General features: G+C 34.5%; 3 protein-coding genes across 4 annotated transcripts; 2 read left to right on the top strand and 1 right to left on the bottom strand.

The window, feature by feature from the left end:
* The first annotated feature begins 760 nt into the window (after positions 1 to 760).
* LOC130797897 (probable protein phosphatase 2C 8) lies at positions 761 to 12137 on the top strand. Of its 2 annotated transcripts, XM_057660685.1 has the most exons (10): positions 761 to 1178; positions 2809 to 2917; positions 3649 to 3685; positions 3782 to 3826; positions 4934 to 4986; positions 8729 to 8887; positions 9766 to 9849; positions 10554 to 10643; positions 10732 to 10779; positions 11757 to 12137. In XM_057660685.1, exons 1-10 carry the CDS (start codon positions 892 to 894, stop codon positions 11862 to 11864), a joined length of 1020 nt encoding a protein of 339 aa, XP_057516668.1. In that variant the 5' UTR covers positions 761 to 891; the 3' UTR covers positions 11865 to 12137. The 2 variants fall into 2 exon arrangements, with proteins under 2 accessions (XP_057516668.1, XP_057516669.1); XM_057660686.1 differs by lacking the exon at positions 10554 to 10643.
* Positions 12138 to 15449: 3312 nt separating this feature from the next.
* On the top strand, positions 15450 to 17662 carry LOC130798216 (WAT1-related protein At3g18200). Its single transcript, XM_057661106.1, has 6 exons — positions 15450 to 15671; positions 15765 to 15827; positions 15945 to 16061; positions 16615 to 17038; positions 17119 to 17270; positions 17384 to 17662. Exons 1-6 carry the CDS (start codon positions 15478 to 15480, stop codon positions 17550 to 17552), a joined length of 1119 nt encoding a protein of 372 aa, XP_057517089.1. The 5' UTR covers positions 15450 to 15477; the 3' UTR covers positions 17553 to 17662.
* Positions 17663 to 18872: 1210 nt separating this feature from the next.
* LOC130797951 (serine/threonine-protein phosphatase 7 long form homolog) lies at positions 18873 to 20517 on the bottom strand. The gene is made up of 4 exons (XM_057660751.1): positions 19999 to 20517; positions 19733 to 19927; positions 19217 to 19654; positions 18873 to 19137 (listed from the first exon to the last, which is right to left on the bottom strand). Exons 1-3 carry the CDS (start codon positions 20476 to 20478, stop codon positions 19421 to 19423), a joined length of 909 nt encoding a protein of 302 aa, XP_057516734.1. The 5' UTR covers positions 20479 to 20517; the 3' UTR covers positions 18873 to 19137; positions 19217 to 19420.
* Between the last annotated feature and the right edge of the window lie 2350 nt (positions 20518 to 22867).

Here is a 22867-nt window from a genome sequence, read left to right as displayed (position 1 = left end):
AACCTTAAAATTGATAAATTTTGACCTAAAGTTGATAAATTATGACATTAAAATAATCAATTTCAAGAATATAATCTTAAATGAATCAATTAAGACTTTTTTAAACCAATCAACTTAACTTTAAAGTGATCATTTCCCACTTTGAAGTGATAAGTTATACTTCATATAAAGTGATCAATTATAATATTAGAGCGGATAACTTTAACTTCCTCCATTTAATGACTTTATCCCATTTTATTTGAACATGTTTGCCAAGATATATAATATCTTTAATAGTGCATAAATAAAAATTATAAAAAGCTAATATTTATAATCTTTGCGTTGAGTTGAATCAAATAAGATTCCGCTTAACTATGTCTTAACTTATAGATTAAGAATAAAATATAAATTAAGAGTAAAATATAAATTAAGAGTAAATTGTGAATAGTGTCAAAAAAAAACCAAATAGGGCAAAGTAAATAAAACAGAGAGAGTAGCTTAAAATGCTAAATTATAGTCATCACCTATATAGTGATCAATTATAACTTTTAATCTTTAAGAGTTTTATTATAACCTTAAAGAGATCAAATATAATCTTAAAGCTTTTAATTTTGAATTTTGACCTTCAAATAATTTAAATAATCACTTATAACCTTTTAAAAGCATTATTTTAATCAAAGATATTAATTATAATCTTAAATTGACTAATTTAATAATTACGTATTGTCATTTTAATTTAAAAAAAAATCGACATTGAGCTTATTAGACTTGTATAAGTGGTCTCACCGTTAAATGATCAGCAATTGCTTATAGAAGTACTTCACCAATGGAGTGAGTCAGACAAAAGAGACTCTAGTTCTAACTTGGTATACCTCTTTCCATCCTAGTCCTAAACCCCATTTCTATTTCATCATGGCCGGAAAATCCGAATCCTTCCAAGAACTCGATGATTCGGCGAATAAGCGTAAGCCCGAAATCGAAGTTTCCGATTCATCTACAATCAAGAAACCGAAACCAAACAACATAGAAAATGGATGTGAACATGAACCAAATTCAAGTTCTGCTAAGGATGTTAACTCTTCGATTAATTCTTTTACTATCGAAGCTGCTGCCGCCGAAGACAAGGGATCCAGGCACACCATGGAGGATGCCTGTGTTGTACTTCCTCATGCCGATTCAAATAATTCCGCTAATTTAAGGTTTCTATCTTCATTTCGCTCTTTTTTTCCTTTTGCTTTGAATATATTGAAGTATGATTGATTTGATTTTACGTTAAAAACTGAATGCTTGTATGATTTTGTTCGAGCAAATGCTCTTCAATGAAGATTCTAACTACAAAGAATAAGAAAGATTGCAAAATGTAAAGACAATAATCAAACACACCAAGAATTGAAATGTGGGAAAATCCTAATATCAAATTGATATTAGACTATAAAAACCACCGAATGAATGAAGACAATTGTATTGATTAGTTCTTGATTACACACACTAATCAATTCTAACAATGGAGATGAAAAACTATAGAGATTACAAGAGTAATTGAAAAAACCCCAATTCACTCTAGAACCCTAATTTTGTGGCTCTCTCTATCTAGATCAATCTCACTTGTGTCTCTCTCTCTTGATTACAATGTAACACATTCTACAAATGATGGAGTAAGGGAGTATTTATAAGACTAATAGAAGAAGGACAGCAAGTAGTTTATTCCCGTGCAAAACAGTAGCCTTGCTCGACAGAAGCCTTTGGTCGAGTGATACTGCTCGACTGGGTCGAGCCACCTGCTGAGGTCTAGCCAGGGCTCGAGTGGGGAAGGCAGCAACATTCTTACAGTTTCTGTTTTGTACCCAAACACAAGTTCCTTCACTTGCCCATTTATATCAAGAACATATATATACTTCACAACATCAAGTTACACATATGAGATTATGAGTCACACCATAACAGATTTTAATTGTAGATTTATTTTTATTTGATTTGATTTTTTTTGATTTTGATTGGATGTATTTTATGAGTGTGAAAAATTGAGTTTGGAAATGTGAAAAAAAATAAGTGTAAGGAGAGTGACAGTGCCATCTCTGACTGTTTGAGGGCTCAGAGTGAAATATGAAAATCACCTAATATACAATAGATATCTTATTATTTACTCCCTCCGTTCCACTTTAATTTTCCTACTTTGTATTCATATCAATATCAATATCAATGTACAAGTTTATTCAATCGGGAAAATAAAAGGAATTAGCTTTGGGCTTAGGACATGCAGTCAGTTCACAAATTTTAATGTCTTTCATAAGTATTGTAATTGATAGGATAGGAAGTCGGAGAAGATGAATAAGGGGGTAGGTCAAGACTTTGGGACTTGGGACTTGGGATACAGAAAAAATAATGCATTCGATTAGAAAGTTGAACAAAACATACTCAGTTTTTGAAAGATATTAGGTTACTAAATTGCAAAAGATCAAAATTCTTCATGTCTGCAAAAGATATTAGGTCACATTTCTTCTCCTTCATAAAACAATGAGGTTGTTTTCTTACTATGATAGTCTGATAACATAATAAAAGTTTAGGTGAAGTTGTCTTTGAAATATATATCATAAGACTTGTTGAAGGAGGGAACTATGCAACAAAGGTCATTTATAATCTGTATTTCTGAATTGTATTGTCATACGTTAAATTTTTTAATGTTAGAGAATTATGTTTTAGTCGATTGCTTTTATAACCAATAAAAGCTTATGAGGATTTTCTTTTCGAATCTTGCATCCTTTATGTAATTCACACACTTTGGGGATTTTGGTGAAAGCTAGTTCTCATTTCTTTGGGGTGTATTGGCAGATTTGCACACTTTTCTGTATATGATGGGCATGGAGGTCGGCTAGCAGCTGAATATGCACAGAAGCATTTACATTCTAATGTTGTTTCAGCGGGATTACCACGTGAGTTGGTGTGTTTATGTGGTCTTCTATACCTTGTGATTCTTTGTACTTTTGTCATGCCTGTCGAAGTATTCTGTTAGATTGTAGTTTATTTGTTATGTGTCAAATAATGTTGTTCTTATGCTAAACTGGATGTGTATTATCTGCTGGTTCTCGACTATTATCATCATATATTATCTGAATTGTTGTGTTACAATGGATGTTTGAAATATTCTGCTTTATAAGTCCTGTATCATCTTCTTTTCTTTCTTTGCATGCCCAATGTGTTTGGCTACTTTTATGGATGCATTGAGAGGAAAGTGCCGCAGATGTTGAATTAGTATCCAAAGGCAATGGAAGCACTATTTCTAGGGCTATGAGCATCTGGTACTGAGGTTTGCTGGAGTGAACTCCACTGAAAATTGTCGGTCAATCTGGATTTAGCATATTGCTGAAACTCAAAATGACAACTTTTTATATAGAAATACATTTGTTCCGTGTTTGCTTTATATACTTAATTTTCAAAAGAATGCTTTATCTAGTGCATCTAGGAATAAGTTTTGTTCTTTGGTATGTGTTTTATAATGCTTTCTATTGTGCTTAATTTATTATTCATATTCAATATAGAAATAGATATCTTCCATGCTTGCTTTACATTCAGTAATAAATATTCAAAAATATGCATAATCTAGTGCATCTTAGAATAAGTTTTGTTCATTGGTATGTGTTTTATAATGCTTTCTTACTTTTCTAACTGCAGTTGGATGTTAAGGCTGCCAAAAAGGCGATTCTTGATGGTAAGGATCAATGGCTTTCAACCTGACGACTATTTAAAACTAAAAGTCAAATTTTATTTACTGATAACTGTTCAATTTATTTTCTATGCATTGTAGGTTTTCGCAAAACTGATGAAGCTCTTCTACTCGAAAGTGCAGCTGGTAGTGCAATGTTTTTTTTTTTTTTTGCTTTATGTGAGCTACTTTTCTTATTCTTGATGTTTATTTGCTTGAAATTTGGTTGACTTGTTAGAGTTTTTGTACTCAGTAGTAATAGTTTTTATGTCCGGTAATTTATACTTGTTTCCACTCATGAAACTGTGAATTATCTGCGGCAAATCTGTGCTTGCTGCTTAGTTATTGAAAGAGATGTCAGTTGAGAATTGGTTGGTGGTTTTGCTGAATGGATCCCAAGTCATGGTACATTTGTTTTCCCCCTACATGATTCATTTCCTTATTGCCAGTATCTCCTTTCCCTTGTCCATTTTGATCATATCTTCTCTCTCTCTCTCTCTCACCTACATCTTCTCTAATTTTTTTTACTTGGTCAAAGGTTTTTTCATTTAGTTTCCAGCCTATGTTCTTATTTTCTAAAATAATGTTCTCTCTTTTCCCTCTTCTTATACCCTCTCTTTTTCTATGCTGTTTGTCAGCCGCACAGATCTTTTGTAGTTTATTCCCTATTGCACTCTTCATTTTTTTTTTCTGGGTACACCTTACTCCTTTAAACTATTTCCCTAGTGTTTCTTTTCTTTCCAGTTGGTGCTTTGAAAGCTGAAAATATCTTCAAATTCATTTTGTGACTGAACATAGTTTATATCAAGTATGAATTATTTCCGCTGATTGAAACTTATTTAACTTTATTTTGTTAAGCTGATAAAGAAATGTGACAACGTCAACGAGTTTTTGGTTGTGTCAATAAGAATTTAGAAGCAAAAGCACCAAGAGACAAGTGTTCTGTATCTTCTTCCAAAATTATTGGCATTAAGATTTTGAAGGATATCGTAAAATTGCTAGAACAGGTTTGTATATACATTATTCAATAACAGCGGGGTCATATACTCTTCAAGGATCTGGATTAGGTGCTACATTTGAGGGTTGATGATGTGGTTACATAACTGAATTTGACTTTCTTTGACCATCGTATTAGCATAGTGTTTGATATGGCTGTTGTTTGGCATTTCCTTGATGATTACATTTTTGTTAATTATTCTTAAAGTTTGCTACTCTTCTGTATGCAATATATTATTGATAAAATTACTGGATCAGGAGGATGGCAGGATGGTGCTACAGCTGTATGCATATGGGTACTAGGACGAACCGTAAGTATTTATTTGTTGCTTAAGTAGTTGAAATGCTATTCAGCTATATGTTACTTGAATTTAGTGTCAACAATTTCTCCTTGATTGCTTAAATTGGAATTGAACAGCTTGCAGGATATGAGTTTTGAGTTCAATTCTTATTTGCTAAATTCCTAGGCTTTTAATTTTTTTAGAGGTTTTTCGCTACGAAAAAGAACTAATTTTTGAATGAGAGGAACCCATGTACATCACTCAATGGGTTTGATTTTATTGAGGAACATTTGCAACACTAAAATTAGAAAATCACCTTGCAATATGTTCAGTTTTGATGGGGACAAAGATCTTAGTTCATTAATCTCGGATTATAATGGACTATAAAAAGTATTTCATTAAATTTTGTATAATTTTTTTTATGTGAAGTTCCACATGATGTTGTTACGGGCTGAATTAACCATTGATGATGATGATCAGTAACAAGCATATTCTGTTGATATTGTATAGCAAATTGTAGATAAATTTGTGATTAGAATTTAGATGAATTTGTATGAAGGTGGGGAATGAACAAATGTATATTGATTGTAAACGTAACTCATAGATGAATTGTAACCTAGAAAGATTACAATGATAGTACAAGCTTTTGAGAGGGTTGTGGCTCTCCAATATGAGTCAAGAATTCATCCCTAATCTATTATAAAATGAACGAATCCTTATTTCATACCTTTCCTTTCTATTTATACTACTTTTTTATTCCTTAAACTAACTACTTACGAATTACTTATTTTTTAGGTAGTTCCTATGTCGCCCAGCCATTCATTACAGGTGTATGCTACTAAGGGTCAATCACAATGTCATTTTTATCACTGACCAAGATTGGGTTGTGTACACCCGACCCCTTATAGGCTTTAAATTCCTTTAAGTGGGAGCCACTAAATGATATTGGGTAACGGAATTGGACACACAAAGTAACAAACAAGTAATTGTACTTAATAAAAGTTTAAATTTCTCTCAGAGGATTGATTGCAACAAAAAAAAAAAGTAATCTTTGAATTAGAGGAACTTTTGCATACCACTCAAACTACTTGATTTTAACAAGGAGCACTTCAACCATATTGCAAAATATCATCCGCATCACCTTATTGCGACCATTTTTTAGAAGTTTTGAGTTTACTGCCGCTGAGCTAATCGCAAAACCACCCGACACAACTGATTTTTTTTTTTATTGCGACCATCACTGCGACCGTGAATGAAATCTTATTTTTGCTCTATGCTTGCAACACCGGAATTAGAAAATTACCTTGTAGGCTTCAAAGCAACAAACATCCAGTTAAGCTCAATAAAGTCAGAATTTTAAGTACACACATTATTGTTGAAGATAATTGTACTTTTGATTAAACAAATTTGGCTAATCATAAATTTCTTATCTACCTTGGATAGTATAGAAGAATTAAAAACTCTTGTTAGGGAAAAGCCTCACTTGAGTTGATACAAAAAGGACTCCTACTGTCTTACATTAAAAGTAGACTACAAAGTAATTTGTAGACCAAGTATAGTTCACATGCAAATCTGCCTGCCTCTCTCAACTGAAATAACTCAACTCTACTGTAGTAACAGTGTAATAATTTTTTGGTAATCCAGTAGACTTTGTAGTCTAATGTTATAGGCCCAGCCAGATCAAGTCTGAAATTTATAGTCAAATGAAATACTCCACTGGATAGAACAAGGTATAATTTATCACGTATGACTCTGAAATGTATAATCAAGTGAATGGAACATAACCCTTGAAACTTCACCACTTTAAGTTCAAGAACAACTAAGAATTAATAACAAGAAGGAATTTGAGGGACAATTAAACTCAGAGAAACTTGAGTTAAACCATAGAGGAAAAATGAAGCATTGATCGCGATTTGGTATCGACTACGCTAGATTTGAAAGCCTTTATGACTTGGTCAATATGATTCTATGCGATCTTGTTTATGCTCTATAGTTTAACCACAACAACTCTTATTAATTCATCATCATTCAACATCATCTACTCTTATATGCTTATAAGGAAGCCTTATTTAAGTTTTACAAAACATAACTTAGCTAATAATATTAAGTGAATAATATCGTAAACAAAGCCTGAACAAATGACTATGCTAAGTCCTAAGCAAGCTTAACCATGCTTACACCAAATCTGTTAGCAAACAGCTTAGTAATCAGTTTAAGTAAATTGAATGTGTGAGTAATCTCTTTTGGCATTGCTTGAACATGTGAATCAATCATCTTGGTTTTATTTACCGCCTTCTTCCTTAATGATCTGGATCAAGGGGTGAACACCAAACTCAGCATATCTGCTGAGTGTTGCCTTCCTTGTCAACTACTTCCTCCGTTCCAAAATACTTGCAACATTAAGCTTTTTCACACAGTTTAATGCACCAATTCAATCCTTAGTATCTTTAATTATGTATAATAAAAAATTATAAGATTTGATACTAATATTCTTTGCAATGGGACGATTCAAACAAGATCTCACTTGACTATGTTTTAACTTAATGATTAAAAATTAATCACAAATTAAGGGTGATGAATGAATAGTGCCATTTTTCTAATGTTGCAACTAATATGCAACGGAGGAAGTATGACATACACTCCTACTTTTTGGAACTTAATGCTGATTGGATATAACATTAAGTATGGAAGCTGTCCTCTATAATTGACAAATAAAAGGATTTCCTTAGACTAAGGAAATGTCCTCAATGGACTATCCTCATTCCAGCATGACATATGAAATGCATCACTGCACCAGTAAAGTGAGAATTCAGAAGAGTAAATTCCTCTGATTCCAAATTCATCTGGATGTCCAAGGATTAAATGAAACTTATTGATCAAAATTAGAGTTAAAAAGTTAACTTAATCCCAACAACCTTATTCTCAGAGTGGACAGTAAAGGAAATTGTTGATTATTGAATATCCACTAAAGAAATTTGATTGAATTGACTTTTCCTCAGACTATTCTTGATTCCTTAAGTCTAATTTTGAGCTGGCAAATGTCCTGTTTTCCTTGGACAATTGCTGCTGCTATTTCCATTCTGCTTGCACAAGTCTGCTCGAATTGGTTTCTGCATTCTCATCTTTGAATTGGTACTTCTGTGGCTGTGCTGGTCTGCTGGTGCGTAGTTTCTGGTCGGCCGGTGTTGTTCTGTAGGCTGTGAAAAGATTATTCTTGGTCAGAACAGTTTGAAGCCTTGAACAAAACCTGAAGTGGCTGTTTCAACTCTATTATGCTGCTGAATTTTTAAGATAACTTCTGCTTAGCTGGGGTTGAAATCAACTTCAACCATAATACTTTTGGACTTCTTGCACATAACCCAAGCAAACCCTTAATTCAAGGATACAACTCAAAATAGATTACTCCATGACAAAATCTTAAGCCTAATGAGGATCACAAAATCAACTCTTGAGTGAAATCAAATATTTGAATTTTAAACAATAATATTAACATGATCAATTTGGCTCTAAAACTAACATTAAAGCCAAAATAAGCTCCTAATTGAAAAACCACTCAAATTCAAAAATTAGATGAACCAAAATAAGCACCCAATTGAAACGGCCTTTTTGGCGTGTATTCCACTCCTGCTATTATAAGCTGACATTTTGCAAATTCAATTATTAGATAAGCCAAAGTAAGCTCCCAATTGAAATGACCTTTTTAGCGTGTATTGTATTTTTTAAATTTTGTATTTCTTATTGCTCTTAATCTTTAATCTCTTGCATGCTACAGGTTTTTGTCGCCAATATAGGAGATGCAAAGGCAGTGGTGGCGAGATCTAGTAAGATTAATGAGCTGAATGACTCTAGTGGGTGCAGTCCATTAAAGGCCATTGTTCTAACCAGAGAACACAAAGCTATCTATCCACAGGAACGAGCTCGAATTCAAAAGGTCAGAAATTGTTTATTTGTATATTTAAAGCTCTGCAAGCTTTCTTCAAATTGTTAGGGTTGTTCTCTGCCATTGCACCTTAAGTTTTCTTGTTTAGTTAATTCAAGGACAATTCGGTGTCAAGCTAAAACGCACCTGGTCCTGTAAATGAAGCTGTCTTGGTGACGTGAAATGAGATCATCTTTCGCGGTCTTGCATTCAGGGTAGTGGTATTTTTCTAATAGAAATAAAAAAGTGAAAATTGTGAATCATGAACAGAACGGAACAACATATTATCCAGATGAATTCGGTTTGATACGGGCCGATGGAAACATGAACAGGGAATGTATTCTAGAGTGACCCGAGAACGATCGTGTACAAATTACATCAATGAATTTGATAATGAAACAAAATGGAACTGAATTGTGCTTTTAAAATGATTTTATTATGCAGACCTTTTTTGTTTTTAGGCTTTATTCTTCGATTTCTTACCCTTTCTCTTCTTTAATATATAAATGAAAGCTAGACAACAGGAGGATGACACCTTAAGTATTTATAAATGAAGGCTAGATACATCTTTGCTTACATTATTGTAATGATATGAAACCAATGAAGATGATGTAATGCATATGTAAACGCATGGGATAGATAGAAGAAGAGTGTGAAAGAGTGGTAACAATAATACATAAATGGGCGAGTCAAGAGGGAGTGACGGGACCAATCGTTGGAAAGTGGGGTAATGTTTTGGGATCAATGTGGACCAAAAAGCAAAATGTGGGACTACAAAGGAAATGGACCAGAATCAAAAGGCAGACAAACAAAAGGAACCGCCAGAGGGAGTACTACAAAATCCACTGTATTTTCTGTGATTTTGAAAGTTCAGCATGTTGTATTTGCAGGCTGGTGGCGCAGTGAGCACAAATGGACGCTTGCAGGGTCGTCTCGAAGTTTCAAGAGCTTTTGGAGACCGACAATTCAAAAAGGTTTAAGCTATGTGATGTATTCTTAATGGCTGATGTTTTGTTCAGTTTTCCATCCATAAAGTCTTATCGTTGTTAAGAAAAGTATAGGAAGTCATACATCTAGGGTAACTATGTTTGAAATCCTGGTAAATAGTCTTGTTGCTCTCCTAAACAGCTTATAATTAAGTCTTCTGTTTGAATAATCTTTTCAATTTAGCTTCTTTTTTTCATTGGGGGAGCATTGGCATGGTGGAGTTGCAAACACCACCACTGAATCCTACGCCACTATAGTATCATGCAATGCATGAGCTAGTTCTGATATGCGAGGTTTGCTATTGTTGCTTGTTTGTCAATGATGATAATGATTTTCTTCCTCAAGTTGTTGTACGCTTTGGTTTCATATGAGTGCTATTCTCCATTCTAAATTACTTCAAGATGTTGCAAAGCTCTTTGCTCACATGTATGTGATTTCCATCGTGTTGATGTGGGGTAGGCTATTAACTTTGTTTGTTTCTACCTTGGGCCTTGAGAGGCACCGAGTCTTTTGTCCTTTTTTTCGACGTGGAATGTGATGGCTGTATGACAAAACAATGTGTATCTGTCAAACCTCCTAGTTTCTTCTGCTTGTTCTAGGTATGAGTTTGACTGTTGTGTAAGATAATAAAATCGAGATGTGTAGAACCTGTGTTTGTCAAATTTTTCTTCAAATGGCTCATTATTTGCAGGTGGGTGTTATTGCAACACCAGACATTCAATCATTTGATATCACACACAACGAGCACTTCATTATTCTTGGCTGTGATGGCCTGTGGGGGGTATGGATGTTCCACTTCCAGCATTCTGTCTTGATGATTGTCATGCTTTGCTGTGGAAGTTAATGTGAATGTTGGTTCCTGATTGTAGGTGTTCGGACCTAATGATGCTGTTGAATTTGTGCACAAGATGTTACAAGTAAGTTGTTTGAGTTTGTATTAGTGTCACATTGTTGGTTTTCCCTTTTCCTTTAGTTATGGTATTCAGACGACTTCTGGATACATTGATATGGCTTTCTATTTTCATGACATAACTTTTTACGTCAGGGAGTATTTTGAACCTACCAAGCTGTTGTTTGTTTGTGCTGATTTGCTGTTTGTCAAAACACCAAGATACCTTTGTGGAAACTAGCAACCTAACATTCTGTAATGTATAATGCATCCAGGCATAACTCTGCCTTTTCATCTAAAATTATCTTAGAATGCTCTACTTACAGTCCACATTAATCTTGAGCACTTTCATATCTACCTCAAAATGTACTGTTGGTCATGGATATTCTTACACAATGTTTCTCTCTTTTCGTGTGTGCGTGTTGTTCTATGTGTGCATGTTTGCTTGCTAGTCATCTTAAATTGGTTTAAGAAATGAACTTCATTCCAAGCCAAAAAGTGAAGGCATTCGTGATAACTTGACTGGCCAACCCGAACCTCTATAATAAGCAGTTTGACATCAATTTTAAGAGAAAGGAAGGAAGGACCACACATGGGAGGGGTGAGTAAGGGGGAAAATGATAATTTAATGACAATTGTATAAATAGTTGGATCATGAGGGCATAAGTAAGAGAATAAGAGAAAAAGATTAACAAATAAGAAAATGAGACATTTGATGTGAATTTGTCAAAAGAGGAAATAGAACATTGGATTAGAATAGGAGGGAGTATGAAAAAATTTTAACTCAACCTAATGTGTTAATATATGTTTTAGGTTAAGGTTGCAATTTTTGTGACCATAAGCTGCCTTGAACTATTTATATAGTACAATTTAATCAATACTTTTGATCATTGTAATGGCTGTAGATTTGTGGTTATAGAATACTTCTGCGATTTAACTTGGTAACACTAGTTGAATGCATAATTCTTAAACGAAGTTGATTTTGCTCCAAATTGTAATTCTCAGGATGGTGTACCAGTTGCTGCTGCGTGCCGCCGACTTGTTAAAGAAGCTGTTTTAGAGAGAGGCTGCAAAGATAACTGCAGTGCAATAATCATCGTTTTCAGACGCTAATAGGCCCATTCTAATGGCTTTTTATGGAATGTAAAAGGGTCTTCTTTTGTACTTTTCATACAATACTTTTAGCTGTGAGGCTTGCCTATATGCAGTTTGTGTATGTACTTGTTTTCCCCTTTTTTTGTGCATTTGTGCCCTATGTATCATCACTCGAAACTAGTAGTGTAGCCGTAGGATGCCATTATCCTGAACTATGTAATCCGTTCTGAATCATTGTGGTGTGCTGCGTACATCTAAAATAGATTAGAAATTGTGAAGATTTTGCGACAACGAATGCTTGATATTATTTTTGTGGGTTTAATGTTAACAATCATGTAAAGCGTGGAAAGAAATTTGACACCAAGAGTCCAAGAGCGAATTGTATAGGACTCGATTAAGATAACACAGTTGACACAAAAGGCCAGCGAGTCCCAAAAAAGCTATGTTGCACCACATTATATGCTATCTTCTTTCTAAAATACTTGCCACTGATTGTTATATATTTTGTAGAAAAATATCACTTATCAATTGCAAGTATAATGGGACAGAAGAATTAGTTCACAAACACTCAAGGTTGAGGTCAATCAACTTAAATTGCAAGCTCTAAAGCTGTTACAAAACCACTTATTCTATTTCAATTTGCTATATTGTGGTTAAAAGGTTTTCGTGTAGACAATCAAAATATATAAATAAAACTACCTTTGATTTTTCGAAAAATAAAATTATTAATAGAGTATATAACATATTTTGAAATTTCAACTCTTGATTTAAAAATTTAATTGAGTTAGTTCTTTGACAATCATACAAATCAGGCCTTGCAGTTGTGTAGTGTGGTCCTGATTTTGCCTACCAAATCTTGTGGAATCATTATTTGGGAAACATCTTCATTGCTATTTTCATTCTCTATGGTTGTTTCCTTGACTGCATAAACTATACTTCATCAATCACTTAGCTTCCAAATTCCAATCGTATCATTCCAAAGCTCTCAACAATTATTATTGTTTATAAGAAAGTATGATATCATATCTTCAAATATATTTCAAGTGTTGTCAACAAAGCCAACAAATGAACATTCCATCAAAGATAGTATCTTTACTGCGTAAATGTATATGTAGGTGGAGGTATAACAATGCAAGTATAGATTACTCTCCTTACACAATTATAATATTACAACAAATAGATATTAGATGGTTAAATCATCTAATCCTAGTGTTTGGTAGATTAGTTGGTTAAAATAACTTGTTATGAATCAACTTTTTTTGAACAAGTTGCTTCTAACAGTGTGTTTATAATCAATTGCCCAAATCAACCAATTTAATCAGCTATCAACCCCATATTTTTCTTTAAAAACAAATGACAACATATCTTAACTAATTAATACGATGATGTGTATATGTACAATCTAGCTATGAATTTTTCTTCATAGCTAGAATATTGAATATAATGATGATGATGATAATATGTATATAGTATGAATAAAAGAAAAGCAACTAAAAGGACAAAGAAGGTTGATTTGTTATTAGGGATTCAAGTTTTAAATTTCTTTTATATTATGTTTGGGAATGATGATTTTATTCGAAAATATATATTTAACTTAAATTTTGTTGTTGGTAAAAATATTCGAATTTGGAATTGATTTAAATCTACCATTGTTATAAAAGTGATTAAAGATGAAGATTTGAAAATGACTTTCTAAACCTTGTCATTCTCAAATTCTTTATTAAATGATTTCACAATTGAAACCTACAATTTGAAATGACATGAGTGTTCACAAACACAATATTATTTCTTTTTCTATTTTTTTTGTCAAAGTGTAAGCTGAGGGGAGGAAAAAAACTAACGAAAATCGAATTTAAGTTTGCTTCTGAGAAAAGTGATATATGCTCCAACTAAGACATACCAAACTTTTATATAGAAAACAATTTTAATTGAAATATATAAGATGGCCCTACTGTTATATAAGGAAGATTAAAGTGAGAACTTTTAGAAGATAGTGTAATATCTCAAGGGACCAGGGTAGATCTTAAATTTTAAGGACATGTGTTAATTGAACTAAATGGACTTGAACTAAACTGAACTAAAATGATTTTACTCTTGTTGTTTCTTTGACTACGTCAACTTCAAGTTTCTTTTATGATATTAATTAAGGTTGTGTTTGAAAATAAGCTATTTATTTTAAATTATGTATTTTTAATTATAATATCATAAATAAAAAATTTGAGAATGTTAAAGTTTGAAATATTATTTTTCAATTTTCAATTTTAATGCTGTTAAAACAACAATGACATTGGCTAGAATCGAAACTTAATTTTTCAAATTTACCAAATATTAAATTTGAGTGAATTTCGAATTTGGATATGAAATTCAAAAGCCCTCAACAACAAGTATTTCTAACAAAAATATAATATGATTATTGATATGATATGAACAAATATCTTTCTAAGTGTTGTCAACAAAGACAAAAAATAAACATAGGATCAAATGCACTATCTTTTTAATACAACATGTTTAATATAGGTAGAGAACTAAGTCTTATTTCAGTTGAAATAAATATTCATTCTCAGATAAAAATTTCGAGTTTGATTTTCATCCATTTCTTTTCATTTTTTACCTATTCGTAATTTTTTTTTTTTTTAAAAAAATAATGTACTCTTCTCATACACAATCATAAAATGAGAACGTATCTTAACTTAATAACACAATGTACGATTATACATTATAAAGTCAACGTTACGTATCTCACCCTTAAATTTTGATGTTCGGCTTAACTGAATGAATGAATACCTGTCCAACATGCTATACTTTTAGTTTGTCTCCTTATAAAATATTCGACCAAACCAACATTTTATACCCCCAAATACCATTAAATTAGACGGTATTGGTCTTAATATTGGAGAGATTCAAAGTGAAATATTAATTATGAGTTCTTAATCGGTAAATATGTTATTATAGATTCTCTAATTATTAAATATTAAAGCATTGTTTTTTTAATCTTTAAAATGTGTCTGAGGCGTAAGCCCCTCTTGCTCCTAGGTTCGCCCCTGAAATTAGGCGACTCCCACCTAAATTAAGGTTTGGAGATCGAATATGCGGAAGTTTATTTAGTAGAAACATCATGAGTAACTTCACACACTTAAGCTTTTACACTTTATCTTAAACTTTTAGTTGAAACCCCAAAACATTTTATATATTTAATAAAATAAACAATATTACACATAATTTGATCAGTCATTTTATTATAATCCAAAAACAAAAAATTATAAATCTTTAACCCACGTAACAAAGATTCAATGTTCTAGACAAATCAAGTTGACAAAAGCATAGAATAATTCCATGGTTTGGCACTTAGGAACCTTATTAACTGCCAATATCAACATCAACTGCCAAGCCAATCAACTTAGTTAGAATGATTAGATAGTAAGCACATGCAAATATGCTTATTATATCCTATGCGTTGCATCATGACCCTTTTTTTGCTGTACAATTTTTTATATTTTCAATCATCATTTTATTTTTCTAGTAGTTCCTTCAACGATTTATGTATATGTATATGACGTATATATATAAATGTACTATCATCATCATTATCAACGTATTACATAAGTCGTCATTCTTGTACAAACGAACAAATATGGCAAGTTTGAGTAAATGTTCGGAGAAAATGAAGTTGTTAATCGGACTACTTTCCCTTCAATTATGTTTCGCGGGGTATCATATTGTTTCGAGGGTAGCACTCAACATTGGCGTAAGTAAAGTCGTATACCCGGTTTATAGGAACATCATTGCTTTACTAATATTAGCTCCCATTGCCTTTTTTCTAGAAAGGTACGTACGTAACTTTTGTTTATTCTTGTGTCGATTAACAATTTTGGTCTAGCAAAAGGTGTTGTTTGTGATTTCGTTTATTACAATTTACAGGAAAGAAAGACCGCATTTAACTTTCTCGTTGTTGATCGAGTTTTTCTTTTTGGCACTACTCGGGTATGTTTCAGTTATTTAATCCCAAAAGATTGAAATCAGCTAATATTTCAGTTTTTTGAACCATTTAAATATTCTCTTGAATAAAGTGTCTAATTATGCATGTTTTGTGTTATATAGGGTAACTGCAAATCAAGGATTCTACATTTTGGGTTTGTATTATGCATCTCCCACTTTTGCATCTGGAATGCAAAATTCAGTTCCTGCAATAACATTTGTCTTGGCCAGTATGCTAGGGTAATTTAAATTTTGTCTTGGTTTACTACTTTTGTCCTTTATTTCGATTAGGACAAAGACAAAGTTCTTGGTTTCATTTAAAATGAAATATACTAAAAGTCTAAAATGACCCATTAAATTTGCACTTCTTATTTATGTAAAGTTATAAATAATGTTTATTTATAAAAGTCGAGCAAAAACAACATTTGTTGACTGTTATTACTAACAAGTATAAGGTTGCCTACATCCGACCTCAACCCCAGCTTAATGGGAGTGACTATTTTCCCATTTGATGATATTTTGCATTGGTTTACTATTGATGTCCCTTGTTTTGATGGGCCAAAGACAGTTCTTTGGTATCGATTATTAAATCATGTGCACTTTTATTAATATAAAGCTGCAGATGTTGTTTGCTTATAAAGTTCAATTGAAAACAATCTCTATTGACTGTTATCACTAATAGTACAAGGTTACCTGCATTCGACCCACAACCGTGCGTGGTGGGACGCACTTAAAAGACATTTAGACCTTTCTTGGTAGCTGACAAATTTTCACATTGGATGATATTTTGCAGACTAGAACAAGTAAACATATTCAGCAAACAAGGACTAGCCAAAGTGTTCGGAACTATAGCAAGTGTAGGAGGTGCAAGCATCATTACATTGTATAAAGGCTTTCCTTTACTGCACCAAACAGTTACAGAGCAATCTGAAGAGAATTCGGTAGCACAACTCGAACGAATCATGGGTTCGCCTACTAATACTGCGCACAACATTACTTGGGGCTGCATATTCCTTCTCGGACATTGCTTCTCTTGGGCGGGTTGGATGGTCTATCAGGCATCCGTATTGAAGAAGTACCCAGCCAAATTGTCCTTAACTTCGTACACATGTTTCTTCGGATTAGTCCAATTTTTAGCAATTGCGGCCTTTATTGAGACTGATTACGAGCACTGGAAAATCGCATCAGGCGAGGAAGTTCTCACCATTCTGTACGCGGTAAGTCAATTGGTTCATGTCTTCATATGTTGAATAAGCAACACGATCACACAAGTGCAATGATAATATGTATTGTGCAGGGAATTATTGCATCAGGACTTGTAATCTCGCTACAAACATGGTGCATTCATAAAGGAGGTCCTGTGTGTGTGGCAGTTTTTCAGCCTGTTCAGACTGTCTTAGTCGCTATTTTAGCCGCTCTTTTTCTTGGAGATAAGCTCTATTCCGGAGGGTTAGTTTTCGTTTCAATTCATTCTGTTTGTTTCAAATGATTGTACCTTCGAAAAATCAACAACCAAAAACCAAAAACGAAAAAACTAATCAAATGTGTTTTTGTGCGCGCAGGGTATTAGGAGCAATCACCATAGCATTAGGGCTATACTTAGTTTTGTGGGGTAAGACGACGGAATACAAATCGATAGAGCAAGGCGGAGAGGATCAATTGCGTAGGCATCTATTACAAAAAACAGAAGACGAAGAATCAAAAGATTGTTTTACGTCTGATATTCCATGAATCTAGACTCAACCCTGCCTAGTGCTTAGGCAATTATCTAAGTCATATAACACAGAAAAATGACAATGGAGTTGGTTTAACATACATGCAGAGATAAGTGTTGGAGCCACTATATACTAGCGATTTGTTTGGCTTGTGCTTATGAGAAACATAACAGCAAATGTATATTAATCATGTTTTCTAATCTCAAAGCTTCACTTAAATGTATATGAATATGAATGTAATACAATTAGTAGTTACTTCAATTATACAAGTATTAGAATCTTAATAGTGTCCATTACTTAAAAGACATTACTTTGGACGACCTTTGTTAATTTATTAATCAAAGAGGACAATCATTTGCTAATATACGAAACAACGGCTCTTGTATAAAACCGTGTCACCATAAGACAAGTCTATATAAACATCTCATTTAATGTTTTTTTTAAAAAAAATTAATTAAGTAAGTGAAAAACTGTTGCGTTTTTTTTAGTTTTTTAAACTAAATATAAAATCAACCCATATTAAATCGTCTCACGATTAGACGGCCTTAATGAAAAATTTGTCTATACTATACGAAAATGTTAAAAATTAGTAGTTGGAAATGAAAACGAATGCTCACAAGAAGCAGGAGAGAGGATGTAGCCCATTTATATTTTTTGGGCTATGTTCATTTACACTTGACTTTTGAACCTTTGAAATTCAGAATTTTAGAAAAATTTAAGCGAAAAAATAAAAAAAATGAAGCAAATAAGCGAAAATGTAAACGTTTCCCAAAAGTAAGCGTTCGAACCCCAAAGCTGTGCTTTGGAGCTGTTCGCAGTTAGTAACTGCGAACAGATATAAAAGACAAAAGAGCTGTTTGCAGTTACTAACTGCGAACAGCTATAAAAGACAAAAGAGCTGTTCACAGTTAGTAACTGCGAACAGTCTGTTTTGTCTTTTATATCTGTTCGCAGTTACTAACTGCGGACAGATAATTAATTTTTTTTTCCTTTATTTTTGAGTTGTTGTTTGTTGTAATTGCACTAGAGACATTAGAATAGGTAATTACAAGTCGATGTATTTTTAAGGCGGCATGATTCATCGCCAAAACTCCGATCATTAATAAGTCAAAGTTTGGGGCTTATGATAAAGTAATTAAACATGTATATACAACAAAATATACACAAATGTTTGAAATATACAAGTCAATTAAAATATATATATATATGTACATAGTCGAACCAAATACACAAAAGGTAATCGTTAACGCTCACGAACCCTCATCTACCCTATCCAACTGAGTTGGTCTCCTTCGCCTCCTACAATAGAAAGAGGCGTTCGCGTGACGCTCTGGCAGTGGAGGGGACTGGTACTGTGATGGCTGTGATGGCCCAGCCTGCGAGGTCCCCGCAGCGTCAACGGGATATGAATGATCAATCTCCTCCAAATGGTAGTCATAAGAAGGAGAGCATGCCATGTGCGTATGGGAGATAGTCGGTGAGTGTTGTGCAGCGACTTCCGGTATGAAGTGCTGGAACTGCGAGCCGACGAGCATGCCATGCGCAATCTCCCTCACCGGCTCCTCCTGGCTGTACCGAATCACGTTTGCCGCACCTTGTGCCTGCAATTAATATTTAGATAATGTAACATTTTATTATTTAATTGGAAACTTAATCAAATAAATGCAAATGAAGACTTACAAATTGGGTCATCGTAGGCGCAGCAGGTGCGTAATGTGCTGCTTCCAAGATGGCACGTGGTGTCATCCATCGGCGCGTGATGGAGAGGAACCACGGCATGTAGTCAGGTGTAGTAGGTGCGCCGACAACATCGATCGGCGCACCTTGTGCCAGCAGCTCAAGTCTATGATCCCAACGAGCGATGTGGCGCCCGTTGATCTCCATCTAGTTAGCCCCAGCTTGATTTCTTCGCGAAATTTGGTGCAGCCGGGGTTCAGTGTCACAAGGCGGTGGAATGCCCTGTACCAACCCATATTGGTGCATTACGCGCTCTGGTAGATGTACTTCGACAATGTCGAAGCATATGAGTGGCACAGAAGCCCTCCACGCCCCGGAATGAATCCCCGAGTGTTCGGGTACAGCTGCGTAGGCTTCCGCTGGGTATGGGTCCCACAAAAACTAAAATACATGTTATGAAAAAGGTAAGTGATATGTTGATTAAATTGTACTAATGTTAATGAGTACTGAAATGTTTACCTGGTTGGGTCGTAGTAGGTCTAATTGATCTCGGTAGAATCCAAGACCGCTGCCGGTGTGCTTGCGCGTCCGGCGGGCAAAATTCCACCTCGAACCGTACGCAACATCTGGGCCTGGTTGTGGTGGAGGAGCAGTATCACCACGACCAACGGTTCTGTAAGGTTGGCCGATAAGAATATGCTCCCACGCCCACAGCTAACGATCGCAAATGTTATTAATATGTTATTAACCAAATGTGGATGAGAATGAAATGTTATTGTTATTACCTGTAATATGACTAGTGGTCCTGCAATCTCTTTGACGTTCTTATGGGCAGCACCACAAAGCCTCCTGTACAAGTATCCTAGGGCTGCGGAGCCCCAGCTATACTCGGCGATGCGCTCCCACGGGTCGTCAAGTAATGTTAAGTATAGGAGCTGTATTTGGTTGCTTGTTTTATCGGCAAACAACACAGCACCTATCAAATATAGGATGTACGCCTTGGCGTACCTCGAAATGGTGCCCTCATCAGCATCTCCGGGGAGTTGCGAGAAGGTCTGAACCAACCATGTGCATCGCAAACCGCTCCCCCTGATCACTTCCGGTGGAGGGCGCTCTCCCAATATGCGATGCACCATGTCACGCCAGCCTGATAGCTGGCGTCCGCCTGTACAAACGGCACGTCCCTCTATGGGAAGCCGTGTTAGTAAGGCTACATCAAGCAATGTGATGGTAGCCTCACCTAGAGGTATGGCGATATTTACCATACAAGTGTGTGCCGTCAATGGCAATAAGTGGTTTACAATAATTGAAGCCTTCAATGCAAGGTTTAAAGGCCCAAAAGACACGTTGGAAGGTCCTAATATTAGGTCTCACATATACACCAATGTCATTGTCCTCCTTAAAATACCACTCAAATACTAACCCCGGGTTGGAATGTTGCAAAGCTTCTAAAAAGCGTGGAAGGAGTGAGTAAGAACCTTCCCATGTCCCGTAAATGGATAACAAAGCTTGTTGCTTTGCACACCACGCTCTCTTATAATTCACATCCACACCAAAGCGATCTTTAACCATCTGACGAACGACAGATACCTTAATGGATGGGTCTTTAGCAACACAATTTCTAATAACATTGTTAATGACAGAAGATGTTAGGTGAATGTGTCCAGCCGACACATTGTCACTACCCAATACACAAGAACCGTGCTTACCCTTATAGGTAACAATACGCCATGAAGATATATTAGAGTCAAACGTAGCTCTAAGTTTCCACGAACAACCCCGCTTACACTTCAAGGAAAGGACAGTTTGGTTCGAGGTCTCCGTTCTGTACTCCACATTTCTCCCAATATGATACACTCTGATAGCTTCCAACAACGATTCCTTGTTATCAAACATCATACCCTTCTCAAACTCTCCCTGTTCGGTGTATGTGGTATCACAAGCCCAAGTCCTCCATGAGTTGTCCTCCGCATACTCGTTTAAAGGTGGACAGAGGGCATAAGGTGTAGGAGGAATGATTGTAGGAATGTTGCCTAGAGTCATGTCATTTGCTAGCGCATCCTCATCGACATCCACATCGTCCTCAGAAGGATCGTCAATGAGCTCATTACTCTCATTTCCATCATCTCAAGGTCCCATCTCAGCAATTTCTCCTAAGTTAACCATTGAATCAATTGGAACTTGATTCGTAGGGGGTTGAGAAACGACGGGATTTACAGTTTCCTGAGTTACTATAGGCATAGGGGTAGGAGTAGGATTAGAAGCAACTACATTCTCTAATGGTACTTCTTCTACGTATAACTCCAAAGAGGGAATTTGGGTGTACTTTGAATGCTCCCACATCGCATCTATAGCCACATCATCCTCAACAGGAAAGGCAATAAATTCTCCACTCAAGGCATATTTAAAGCTTATATTTACGGTACTTCTAGTAGGGTCCAATCCAATCTTAGAAGATATAAAACGTCTAAAGTGATTCAAATCCATGTTCGAATTGCAAGCAAACAACTTACGTCTTCCCCCAACATAATGAACTTTGCCATTATTTTCTCTAATACAACCATTCCAAAAACATACTATAGTGACACGAAATGATGCCATTTTCTATATTAACACAAAGAAAATCAACATCAACATCAACTCATGCCCATACAAGTACATTATATTCATTTGATTATAATCTTTTTTGGTCTACAAATTATTCAAATCCATAATGTAGCTAAGTTCATACATATATAATACACATAATCCAAATAATAAATCAATTCATAAGTTCACAAACAACATTTCTAATACCAACATCAACATCAACATTTTCTAATAATATTCAACTAATACAACAACATTACTTCAAAATCCAACATAAAGCTATAAAAACAATTAGAAATTACCTTCAATGCTTATGGATGATTAAGATTAGTCTTGATTTAACAACTACAAACCTACATTTGAAAAAATAAACAAATTTGGTTAAAACCCTAAAATCCAAATATACACCAAAAAAACACAAAAAAATTTACCTTTGCGCAAGCTATAGTATCCCACACTAATTTTGAAGTGCCAAATTGAAAGAGGATTGCACGATTTGATGGAATGAATCAAAGGTTTTAGAGGGAGAAGGTGGAAATGTCGAGAGAGGTAGGGTTTGAGAAATGGGATTTTGCGAAAAAAGAAACTGATCTGAATTTGTATATCAGGTCTGTTCGCAGTTAGTAACTGCGAACAGCTCTTTTGTCTTTTATAGCTGTTCGCAGTTACTAACTGCGAACAGATCCAAAGCACAGCTTTGGGGTTCAGACGCTTACTTTTGGGAAAACTTTAGATTTTCGCTTATTTGCTTCATTTGTTTTATTTTTTCGCTTAAATATTTCTAAAATTCTGAAATTCATATTGAAAGATAAAGTTAAAGGTTTGAGTCTGAACCTGACTCGAAATCTAAGGGTTTGAATACAAGTCTAAATTTTCAAATTGAAGATTAGGTATGGGGTTTGGATAAAGGTCCAGTCTAGATTTCATCCAGACCCTTAAATGTCCATCCTAAATAAAAGTATAAAAGTAAGTTAGCAAATTTTGTTTACAAATTCTTGTATAAAATGGTCTCACCGTGAAACATGCTCATACTTGGGTTAAATAAACCAATAATAAAAACTTTTA

The sequence above is a fragment of the Amaranthus tricolor genome, chromosome 13, assembly GCF_026212465.1.
Source record: "Amaranthus tricolor cultivar Red isolate AtriRed21 chromosome 13, ASM2621246v1, whole genome shotgun sequence".
In the NCBI taxonomy this organism is placed as follows: Eukaryota; Viridiplantae; Streptophyta; class Magnoliopsida; order Caryophyllales; family Amaranthaceae; genus Amaranthus; species Amaranthus tricolor.
This window is presented reverse-complemented; position numbering and strand designations above follow the sequence as displayed.